The sequence below is a fragment of the Heloderma suspectum genome, chromosome 2 (assembly GCF_057233095.1).
Source record: "Heloderma suspectum isolate Gila_16-S chromosome 2, 16-S_ref, whole genome shotgun sequence".
Lineage (NCBI taxonomy): Eukaryota > Metazoa > Chordata > Lepidosauria > Squamata > Helodermatidae > Heloderma > Heloderma suspectum.
Window position 1 is genome coordinate 164,728,631 of NC_139459.1, and position 12,255 is coordinate 164,740,885.

The following is a 12,255-nucleotide window of genomic DNA, read 5'->3' on the forward strand; positions in this document are numbered from 1 at the left end:
CATTGCTCTGGCTCATCCCGGCGAAGCTAAGCCCCCGATTCAGAAATTCTGGGCTCAGAATTGCAGAGTGTGGAGGGGGGAGGATATTGGGGCTGTGAGGTGGAAGAGGGAGGAGGGGAGAACAAGGAGGAAAGTAAAAAATGTAAGAAGGAAGTGCACAGAAGAGTGCAGGATGTTTCCTAAATTAGGTGGAAAGCGATTGTTGGTTGCATTCTTCACTGCAAACCATTAACCAAATTGTTCAAGTCTTATTTAATAAAATGAGTGGGAGAGCAAACAAGAAAGATTAAAAATTGAAAGAAGAGAAAGCCGGTTAGGAAAGAACGTCAGGAAAGAACAGAAATAAATCAACATCACCCCGCTTGCACCGCACACATAAAATAGGTGTAAAAATGCCAAATGTTTCTTAAAGAAAAAACAATAAAAATGACAACAACAACAACAATAATATATAGAAGAATGAGGAAAAAATAGGAAGAACAGCAGCAACTAATCAGGAGAGGGAGTTGGGGGGGGAGAAGCTCTTTCAGCGTTGGCAAAAACGCAAAGATGCAACTTAGATGTGGCTCCCTCCGCCTGAGAATAGGGGTGATCGCAGGTCTAGGGGAAAAGGGACAGACTCCGCTCTGGAATCAGCTGTGATCGGCTGCTGGCAAAACCAAACTGCTGGGGTATGGGGGATTTTGTTGTTGTTGTTTTCCCCCCTTTTTTTCCTTTCCCTTTTTCCTCTTAAACTCTCTTGCTCGCTTGCTTTCTCCTTTCATGCTCAGTCCCCAACCATTTGCCTGTGCCAATGCCAGCAGAAAAAAAGAGAGAGAGAGAGAGAGAAGAAGGATCCACCTATTTGGCAAGGAGACACATCGTGGAGCAGCCAATGGCTGCATCAAAGGGAAAGGGAGGTGGAGGGGGGAGGTTGGCGGAGAAGGAATCAGGGAGGGGGTGGCAGAGAGAGAGAGAGAGACTGTGCAGTTAAGAGATTGAAAACAATTTGCCAAATCGACAAGTTCATATCTAATGAATAAGCAAAGTCCAGCAGCAATGAAATTTTTATTGGCCAGCAGATTTTGGCAAGGAGGCGACTGGCAAAATATTTTAAATAAATAAATATCCTAGCATCCACCCACCTCCCCCCCCACAAAAGACAGTCCCACAAGGCCTCAGAAAAAGCAGCTGTTATGTCTTTCCCTCTCCATCTCATTTTCTTTCTGTAGTCTATTCCCCCCGCAACTATTTGTATAAAAAGAAAAGACAAGAAAAATATTTCCTTCTAATTATAACTCCCTCCCTTCAACATTCATGCAGTTAAGATTTAGTCATTCTACTGTTTTCTCAGTTCAGGTAGCATTAATTTAAAGTCTTAAATGCATACATACATACATTATTTCTTTGAAAGTTCCTGGTTTTGTCTATTATAGACCTCAAGAAGAGTATCTTTCTCTTCCCTAAGCAGTGCTTTTGGTCAGCCCTGTGCCTCCTATCTTCTGCCATTTTCATCTTGATATTCACCAATTGCTTCAACTGTTAACAATACAACTTGCTGATTAGAGTAAGTGGACCAGCATTATTCACTTATACCCAAATTCTTAACCCCCTCCCAAACCACTATAAATAAAAAATATCCAAACTCAGATATATTGCGAAAATATTGTGAAAGTTTCTCAGTGCAGAGCAGCTATTTTAATATCTCTCAGCCCAATGCTCTCTCTTTTTGTTACATGATTATTATTGCTTATGCCACATGCTTAACCAAAAGAGAATCAGAAAACTTGACTCTTGGAGAAAAATAGAGTCATGAATTTTGAGATAAAGGTATAAAGAAAGAAAGTGGGGGTGTGGGGGAAGTATGAGGACAGTAGGAAAAAAAGCAAAGCAACATGGATAGCAAAAACAAGGTAGAGAAAGGAAATGGAAAAGCAAAATGGTAAAATGGAGAGTAAAAAAAAGAAAAGGAATGAAAACATGGGAGAATAAAAGCCTAGAATTAGGGGGAAAGAAAAGGGTGTGGTCCTGGGGTGCATTTTGCTGCACTTTTTTTACTGCCGTCCTCAAGTATTCTGGCATTTGAAGAAAAGGCTGTGAAGGCAACAATAGCTGAACTCGCAGTTGCTTTATTAGAAAAGAGCTCCGCTTGCTTGCTCTCTCTAATTCTGCTCATCCAACCACACTATGGCTTACCACTCCCAACCTCCAAATATCACAGGGCAGAGAAATAAGACAGGTATGCGTCAAAGAGGATGAATTTTACAAACAACTCAGGGCTCTAGTCCCTCCAAAGAGAAAGAGGCTATATCTCCCTCCTTGCTTCATGGTAGCCTCTGAGTACCTAACCCTGACTACGCTTGCATGGCTGCAGCCCATAACAAGCCAAATGCTCCAGTGAGGGGTAGTATGTGGAGATAGCATAAAAGACAGACCTATGCTGAGCCATTTCCTATTGCCCACTGCCAGCTCCAGGCCTTGCTGCCAGCTTTCTAGCAACTAAGCAGGCAGCTAAATCAGAGCTCTTGGATTTACACTCGCAAATCGCAGGGTGGAGGCTTCCTCCACTATCGCTCACTTGGCTAGAAATGGGCGGCCGGGGGGTGGTAGCTGTTTTCCTCTTCCCCCCACCCCCTTCCACAAATCTGGCATTAGCCAGCTCGAGCTACATTAGACACAGGATACAAGGCCCTCAGACTTCTTGCTGCTCACAAATATGTAGCCTGCTTGGGAAAAACACAGGCCTCCCCACACCTCTCTGTGACCTTAGCGACAAACCCTCAGAGGAACTGTAGACAAAGGTGATCTGTCCACAGCAGTGTTAGGTAATACCTGAGCCTGCCCCCTCCCTTCCATCAGGCAGATTAAAGGTGGGTGTGCAGGCAAGCAGTTGAGATGGAAGAGTTCCATCCAGGCACAAAAGCTTGGAGATTATTTTTCTATATCTGTGTGTGTGGGGGGGGGGGTATGTAAATTGAAGCACAAGAAAGTAGAATAAAAGAGATAAAAGAAAAAATGAACTCCTGCCCTTCTCCCTCCCCATCCCACCCCTCAAAAAACATTTTCAAAGTCTGGCATTGAAATTTAAACCTCGTTTGAAACTCTCACTTCCTTGTTACTTGGGAATGCACAGATTCCCCTTTTTTTGGTATAGGATCCTTCCTTTAAAAGACTGTACTTCATTTAAAGCAACTAATATAATGTATCCTCGGGGGGGGGGGGGGAACCACACAGCCCAAGTTTTTATGTGGAACTAAAATACTGTATGATCAGTGTCTTCTAACTCGTGAAAACCTTCCAATGAAAAAGAGATTGTAACAAATTAAAATTAATTTAATTAATACTAACTTTAGACATGCATATGAGGAAGTGCACTGACTAGATGATGAAGAATATTATGCAGAATTAAGAAAACAGAATGAAGAACAAAGAAAAATTATCAACTTCTCCTTTCATGAGCCTCACCATCCCTTCTAATCATATTTCTTATTATTAGAACTGCCCAGATTAGAAGCTCAGCAGAGCACAAAACAGATGTACAAAACTACAGTCTCTTGGTGCTTGGTACCTAGATGGCACTCAATGAATGCCATAGCCGGGAAATAACAACAACAACAAGAACAAGAACAGCAGCAGCAGCAGAATAATTTATTATTATTTTAATCTTCATCATCATCGCCTATCGTGGTAGTTATAATATTCAATCATACCGAGCCTTGGTAGTTGTTTTTTTTTGGGGGGGGGCAGTTAGAGCATAGTAGCAGAAGTAGTAATACCAACATTTTACACATGTTCAGGGCTGGCCCAGCATCCTCTGAGACAATGCAGGAGTTCCTAGAGCACAACTCTTGGACTGCACACTACTGCCCCTGAAAATATTGTCACCCTAAGCAACCGCATGGACTGCTTTTGAACTTAGGCTGGCCCTGACAGCATCAGTCTATAATACGATGATACTCGATCACAACAGAAAAGACCGGCTAGTTCTTTTTACATTCTTGACACAGGCATTATAATGTAGCTTGTATATTATGCTGGCGTCTCACATCTATGGAATTATTACCGATAAGATGGCACACGGAATTTCACTGTAGACACGGAAGCCACAGGACAGCTTTTACTTCTTTTTTTTAAGAACAAGCTCATATAAGTGACAACAGTGTTAGTTCGTGAGAATACTGCTGGAGGTACTTGCCGTTTAATAAGAAACGTAACACACACAGGTACTGAAGTAGAAACAATGGAAAGATCATCAAGCATCAGCACCACTGTTGGTGACTGCAATGGGAGTTGCTGAATTTCGAATAATGGAAAACACTGACTCTTATTCAGGAGCTTTTATTACATTTTTGAGAATGTGTACTTTGGGGCAGCCATACTAGGGAAATTCATGCTGTCACAAAAGCATAGTAGATAATCAGAAGAATAAGTGGAGTGAAGGCAAGTCAAAAAGAAATGGAGACCTTTGGAGATTTAAACAATAAAGGGAAAAGAAGGGCAGGGGAAAAAAAGAAGCAAAGGAAATGTGGAAGTAAATAGATACCATATAGGAAGTCGGTGAAGGGTAAAGGAAAACTCAAGAAGGAAGGAGCGAACCAGAGGAGACTGAAAGGAACAAGAAAATTCCAGAGCCAGAAATTGTTCCCTCCGTCTTACTTCAGTGTGAGTTGCAAATACCAGAAAACAACATCCTCCTCCTTTCTTTCTTTTCACCATTAAGATACCATTTCTCTCTTAATCAATTTGAGACGCAATAACTACAAATGGGTAAGTTCTTAAGAACATCATCTGAGAAAGAGCTTCTCTCACTCTCTTTCACAGCAGAATTCCAAGGGCTTGTGGGAGGGGGGCTATCAGGGACTTTATGAGTTTTATAGTGCAATCCTATAGATGTCTACTCAGAAGTAAGCTCAACGGGTCTAAATATCAGGTAAGTGGGTATAGGACTGCGGTCCTATTTACTTCAAGTCTAAACTTTCCAATTCTTTGGTTTATTTTTATTTATTTATTTTAAAATATTTTCATTTTGGGAGTCTCTCCTTCTTACTTTCACTCTTTTCCAGCAACAGGAGCACTGTGTAAAGCTTTCTTGGGGTTGTCATAGAAACAGTCAGTAGCACCCTGGCAAACTACTTCCCTAGTGAATGAATAGCACATAAATTTCCACTCTCCACAGGGCTAGCAAGACCTACAACATATTAGCCTGTGGCTTGCCCCTGCCATTTTTTCCCCCTAGATTGCTGAAATGAGAAAGCTTTGGCTAACAATGAGTTAGTACGATTTTATGCCCAAGCTTGGCTTGGCTCCAGAGACTGTAATATGGGGTACAGAATTTGAGGGGGATTCGTCTTGCTGTTCCATTATTATGAGTTATGAAATACAGGATTTCACAACACACACCATGATTTAAAAACAGAAAGTAGAGGTCTATAAAAACACACTCAACCATCACACAACAGAGAGTTCAAGAAAACAAATTCACTAGAAGCAAACAGCCTCAACCATGGGTTAGGAGGACAACTAGAATCCTCATCGTTGTTGCCACAAATAGAACTCTTTTTAAAACTTTGATTTTCATGTTGCACTCTTGCTTCCAACATAGCTTATCCTAATCAGAATGCCAGCCCAACCCAGTCCACAGCAAGCATCAAATATCCCCAATTTAAGTCACTCCAAAATTAGGCATAATTCATTTTCACAACGGTAGGAAATGTTGTCCACTCATGTCTCACATCCTCCCTTTGCATATTACACAATGAAGCCCGCAGATCAATATAAGCCCACGTAATAGTTATATCACTTTGATTCCCCTCTTCATTCTTCTCAGCTAACACACAGCGTCTGCCTGAAAAGTTTTTCCCTCTCTGACCTGATTTAGCACAAACAAGAGAAAACTGTACAGCAGACTCAACGTCCTAACGAACTTGAGTTAATTAATGCTAGGAAAGAAAGAAGCTCCCTCTCAGCCTCTTGAATCATGGTTCACTAGCCTTTTCAATTTTCTATTTCCAAAAAAAAAGGTGTGGGGGGGAGGCTGCATTCAAATATTTTTCCCCCTGTCTGAGCAGAGAAAATAAACAATGCATAGAATGGGTAGAATGGGGCGGGGGGGACAGCACTGGGTAAATCTGTGCAGGGACATGCTATAAAACACTAAACACAGTTTATTTTAATATCTTCGTCTTCTATAGCAATGAGTGTGGAAAAAGTAGGGATAAATGAGTCAAAACATTTTAACAGAATTACAGAACTACTCCATATTTAACATTAAACCAAGCACTTTGAGTTAAATGAAGAAATATTCAGAAGCCACGAAAAGTATTTGAGGTTCCCTTCTGATTTCTACAATTCTAAATAACAAGGACAAAGAATAGCTGGAATTGTGACTCCCAGGTAATTAATCCAATCCTGTCTTCTGTATGTAACCAGACCTCTATTCAACACCTGGATTTAGACTGCAAAATTGAGAGCCTCTTTGATTACAAACTTACTGAATAAAACTGCTCAACCTTCTAGCTAGATGCCCTTTAGCTCGGTGGACTGGCCTCTCTGTTCAGCAAAAGTACATCTCATAAAGATCTACTTATGGTACAGCTCGATTACACCTATATAAATCCACAATGACTCCAGTAGAATTAAAAGCCTGATCTTGAGACTGACTGCTCCAGCAAATGAGTTTTAAACCAATTTCAAAGTTATACACCATTATGTGATGTCAGCTCTCAAAGGAGTCTTCTCCAAATTCTCCACACTGGTGTAAAATACCAATGTTTAGATAAAAAATGGCCAAAGCCCACTGTGTTACCCTGGCTGTCAATAACTAATCAAGGCCAACATAAAACTCTACCAAGATAAGTTAGGATCTAGGCTCAGCTGTGAAGCACAGGAAGCATAATGAACATGCAGCAAAGGAGAAGGGTAGAAGTTGTAGCACACCCTGGTGAAAGCAGAATGCTTTCTGCATTATTACATCTACTCACCTTTATATTTTGCTATTTGCTCTACAGTAGGAAGTATCCTTGTTAAAGATGGTCCCCAATCCCACCCCTCATTTATTGGTTATTCAAGTACAGCTGATTCAGATTCACTTCGCAAAGTATGAGGGTGGCTTCCTACAATGCCCCAATCAGGTCAGTGTGTAAATATGTGGTATGTGAAATTATAGAGTTTGTTTGTTTTGTTTTTGTGGCATACTTTGGCTTGGACACAACCACTTTTTCAGAGTCCACAGCCTAGAGTTCCAAATAAAATAGAATTAGGGAAGATCTCATTATAGGACTTTGGTTGTACAACTCCAAAGCCTCTAAGGCATCTTATAGATATTATCCTTGATACCAATTTTATTAGAAGCTCCCTCTGTGAAAGGGCTGAAACATTTAGAGCAGCTGCTAATGGAAACAGCGATGCCACCTACCGAACAAAGAGAAAGAGGAACCCAAGATCTGGGTGAGACTGGCAGACAGGTCAGAAGGGTATTATTGTCATACTAGAGGACTCTGGCTTAGGTTGGATGGGAGGCTACGTGGCACTGGTGATGGTGGTCCCAGAACTGAATGCATGTGGAAGGCAGGTCACCATGATGTTTGATGGATGGAAAGAACATAAAGGAGAATGCCATCTCCTAATGACATGCCAGGAACATCTATAGGCCCCATTGTATCTTATTTACTTCACCACAGGAATTAAGATTTGTATTTAAAGAAAACCCCAAACACATAAAACAATGGAATGGCTTCACTAGTGTCTTTGATGCTCTAAATACATGAATCAGAAAAACAATGTATGTGGCCATTTACACAAAACATTTTAAAAACACTTGTAATACAAGACATAACCTCTGGCTGTGGGCAGACAGTTATTCCTCTTGAGCAACAGAAGCAATTTCTCTCTTACTGCTATTGTAACATGAGCCCTGGTTGAGATTTATTTATTTCATATTTTATTAATTTTCATATATGAAAATTACATAGTTGACAGTCTGATATTATCCTCAGATAAAATTAATTGACTGATTTGAACTTTTAGCCTACCCAATCCCACATTTACAATTTATTTAAACATACAAAGCAAAAACATTAAAATTAAAGCAAGCAGCACCACACAGTCTTCCTTCTTTTTCTCTTCCCACGTTTCTCTCTTTATACGACGGACACAACATCCTCTCAATCAACCACTTTCCCAATACTGTTGCTCCAGTGGAATACCTGTCTGCCTTTGGCAGCAGCCCTCAAGGCAAACAGGTCGTTAAGTAGTCCCTGGTACTGGGAAAGTGGAAAGAGAGCTGTTCTAGCCGGACCCACTGAATCTGCTGATGGAGGACAGGGGGAGCAACCGTGCAAGGAAAAGGACTGTTCACTCAGATTTCCTCATTTCTAATTGCAACTACTTTCCTAGTCCTGCAGATTTCACTGGCTGTTCAGATGTTAATGCTAAACTATAGTTTATTATTACATGAATGAACCTCAGGCTCATCAGGTCTTCACTCCCTCCTCCTCTGCTGGCATTGCTGCAAGGAGAACAGAAGTTTTCACTTCCATTTGTAATGCAGATTATTGTTAAATCTTAATCTGGACAAAGTGTGGTTTAGTCAGCTATGGTTTACTGAAACAAGCCAACTTCAAGACATGGAAGTTATGAAGTTAGCTTGTTTCAACGAACCATTGGGCAGTGTCCAATGCAACATGAGCACTAACATAAATTATATTGTGCTAGCCTAAGGGATCTCTAGCACAATGCCAATAGTGTTAGCCACTGTGACAGGATTCCCTGGAAAACTGCTAATGCTATTGGTGTTGCATTAGAGGTCCCTTATGCTAGTGCAATGTAATTAACATTCGCGCTTGTGTTGCAGTGTATACTGCCCACTGTAAAGATTAATTTCAATTTAGGATTTGGACATAATGCTAAATTGTGGTTAATTGAAATTGGAAGCCTCCAATCTGTTTCTCATGGCCACACTGGAGGAGGAGGGGATGGGAGCACATGAGCCCAAAGCTCATTCACATCACAATAAATTATAGTTTATCGTTACGTCCCAATGCCAATTGACTAGACCAAATAAACATTTTGGTCTAATCAATTTCACTCCTGAAGAATACATACTTTTGTAAAGGGCTACCTAACCATGTTTGTGGATATTATCTATCCTTTCACATATAAAAAGAATAAAAGAATAAGTATCAAAAAGCCTTTTGAAATGAGTTGGAAAAGAGAGGGAAACTGTGTTATTCATCATAGGCATTGTCCAACTGGCATCTGGGCCAGTTGCACCAAATGTACACACACCACCAATTGCAGTAGTGGTCATTTCAACTTTTTCCATGGTACAGCTATGGAAACCAGCCAAATCAATTTGACCAGAGACTGTAAAGAAGAAGGAGGAGGAGAAGAAGATTTCAATGATAGGCAATGACAGACCTACAGTACCATATCCAAATCTCTAGAAAGCTCCTGTGTCCTGTCTGTATGAAGATCCTGTGTACCACTGTTAACTGGTAAAGGGACCACATCTGTCTTTTATTCCAAATTATTAATTACATTAAAAGAGAACAAAAAGGAGGGACATGATGCCCCCATTATTACAACACTCTTTGCAACAGCTCTCTAGGTGTAAAAAAATAAATAAATGCCTGAATGGTAGAAAACCCTACAAAAGGCGTCTTGGCAAGTGAAACATCACAACAAGCCCCCAAAGACAGAAATATAACAAAATACAAAATGTCTCAAAATTAAAATAATGTCAGCAATGGTGTAACATACACAAGGAAAGGAACTGAAACATTGAGACAGCATGAGCAGCATGTATAATTAATACTTTCTCATTATGCACCTGAGGAACAGGGCTGTAGCCTACAAAAGCCAAGAGTACTAAAATCTGTTAGTCTTTACGGTAACGTAAGACTCTGTTAGTTCTGCTGCAATAGATATGGCTACTCCTCTGAAATTTCTACATCATTTTGTAAGTGAAACTGAACCAACAGGCTCCTAACTGAAACACTTAAAATACATTTTGCTTAATCAGCGTAACCCCAGTTGTCCAACTACTTTATGGCCTTTACATAGGATTATTGCTCCGATAATCCAAGTTATTCAATGTTTCCACAAACAAAAAACCTTACTCCTGTTATACAACTCACTACCTGATACAACTCAGTGAGAAAACTTCTGTCAATATCAAAAACAGAATGAATGAAATAATGTTGTTTAATGATGTTCCTGGGGTTTCTTCAACAGCTGTTTGTGAGATGGTTTTAAAATAACTTTAAATAGATTTAATAAAATATATTTTAATAGATTTAAAATAAAGAATTTTTTTTAAAAAAGATAAAATTAAAACATTCATCCATCACTTAAAGGCAAATTTAACTAATTACAGCAACACTAGGATGAAAACAGCTTCATTTCAAGAACATTCCCTTCCCCAACCATACATTTTAACTCTCAGCTCTACTTCCCTCTTGTTCTCCAAGACTTGGAATACAACAGGAAAGCCAATGTTAAGGAAATTATTTGCCCGTGCATTATAAAGATATATAATAATTCAGACTGATGAATGACCAAACTGATTTAGGTAAGTGGGAAATTTCTGGTTTACACTAATCATAGTGGAGATGGCAGATCAGAATCTTGGACAAGGCAAAGGTTGGCATCGCAATATGGTTTGCGAGCGAAAGAACGTCTTTGTTGCAGTTTTAAATTCCCCCTAAAAAGGCATTTAAAAGGCACCGCATGGAGCAAGGAATATATCTCAGGCTCTGCCCAGACACCTTGGTGAACTTCAGAGTATTTTTGTTTAATATTCCAGTTGCATTGGACCTTTTAACAAAAAACTTGAGACGTTTATAAAATTTTCAAACTGCTCTTTGAATCTGAACAAAACTCAAAATCATGCTATTTGGGCTGCAATTACGTTAATGCCACCTTAAAAGACTGAGACCCAAAGGACACATGGAGGTGCAAAGTTTTGTCAGTTGTGTGGGATTTTTATGTCAGACTTGCATATAAATAGTCTGTAAAAAATATTTCTACCTAAATTCCCAGGACTGGCTAAAACAATGCACAGCCCAATGAATTATTCTTCTCTAAGGTTTATATAAAATCTAGTCTGACATAAGGGGCCTAGTTCTTACCGAGGAAATAAATGTGTGTCTCGCTTGACCACTTCAAGTCCAAAGTGAGAGAGGTTCACATGATTGAATACCCATTACAAAATAAATAAAAAATCTTCCATGTAGAAGACCAGCATGTCAGGAAAAGGCTGGACTAGAACATGTCTTCCTGGCATCTGTTTTTCTATATGCAGCAAAATTTGTATGGAGAAGTATTCAAACATGTCAGCACCGAACAGTAGTCTGACGTGGCACACCTAGCTACATATTAATCACCATGATGAAAACTAGGACAAAGGCTGCAACCATGAACACAAGCAGTCAGCAGTAACTTCTATGGAAATCAGTGGGGGACCCTTCCAAGTAAATGTGGGGTGCTTCCAGACAGAGGGCCCCTAGTATTAATACTCAAAAGGCATTATGCAGAATTCTGTCTTTTTCTCCTTAATGGTATGAAAAAAGACAGAAACAACAGTGGGAGGGTTATGAGTGGGAGATGATGTCATCTGGACTCCCTGAAAAGTTCTGGTGATAGCACAATAAAAAGCCTCTTCTGGAAGCACTCGTGGTTACAACTAAGGCATAAAATGGTTTCTTTTATTTCACAACCCAAGTCAGAAGTTACAAAGATCAGGGCAAGCAGAGAAAAAACTGGAGATATTCTGCTTGAAGAAAAGTTTCAAAAGGCCACATTATCAATTTATTTATTAATATGCTGACTTTGACACAATGGCCCAATTCGCATGTAACAACAACCCATGTGTTGTTTAAACCATGAGTTGTTGGAGCAAGCAGCAACACGCACACTGCGTCCCATGTGCTTGTCACTTCCGCATTCAATTAACAACCTAGGAATGCCCCTGGTTCAGACGTAATGCTAACCCGTGGTGTATCTAACCCACAGGTTGTTGAATTCTGGGTTGTTGTGATGTGTGAACCCAGCCATGTTAGCACACTATTTGTTAACTTGTTAACCATGAACAACCCAGGAAGAGAACCCAATAGTTTGTTGTTGGGTTGTAAACTCTGTGTTCTTTAAACCATGGGTTGTTGTTACCGTGGGTTGTTCAAGGGTTGTTTTGCCAGGCTACAGAGACAGCAGGCAAGGGGGGGGGGAACAAGCTGCTCTACATGCCAGTACTACAGCATCACAAAGGCCTTTGGGATA

At 40.2% G+C, this 12,255-nt stretch overlaps 1 protein-coding gene across 13 annotated transcripts in view; it reads right to left on the reverse strand.

The window, feature by feature from the left end:
• NFIX (nuclear factor I X) overlaps positions 1-12,255 on the reverse strand; it is a 247,403-nt gene that overhangs the window by 178,034 nt on the left and 57,114 nt on the right. For 4 of the 13 annotated variants that reach the window (XM_084835735.1, XM_084835728.1, XM_084835731.1 and 1 more), the window contains exon 1: positions 1-12,255. This exon is cut by the window's right edge. The exons of the other annotated variants lie outside the window; for them this stretch is intronic. Coding sequence is in view for 3 of the 4 variants with exons in the window: in XM_084835728.1 (XP_084691854.1) it covers positions 1-3 (3 nt within the window). In the remaining variant the exon portion in view is untranslated. 13 annotated transcript variants of the gene reach the window in all.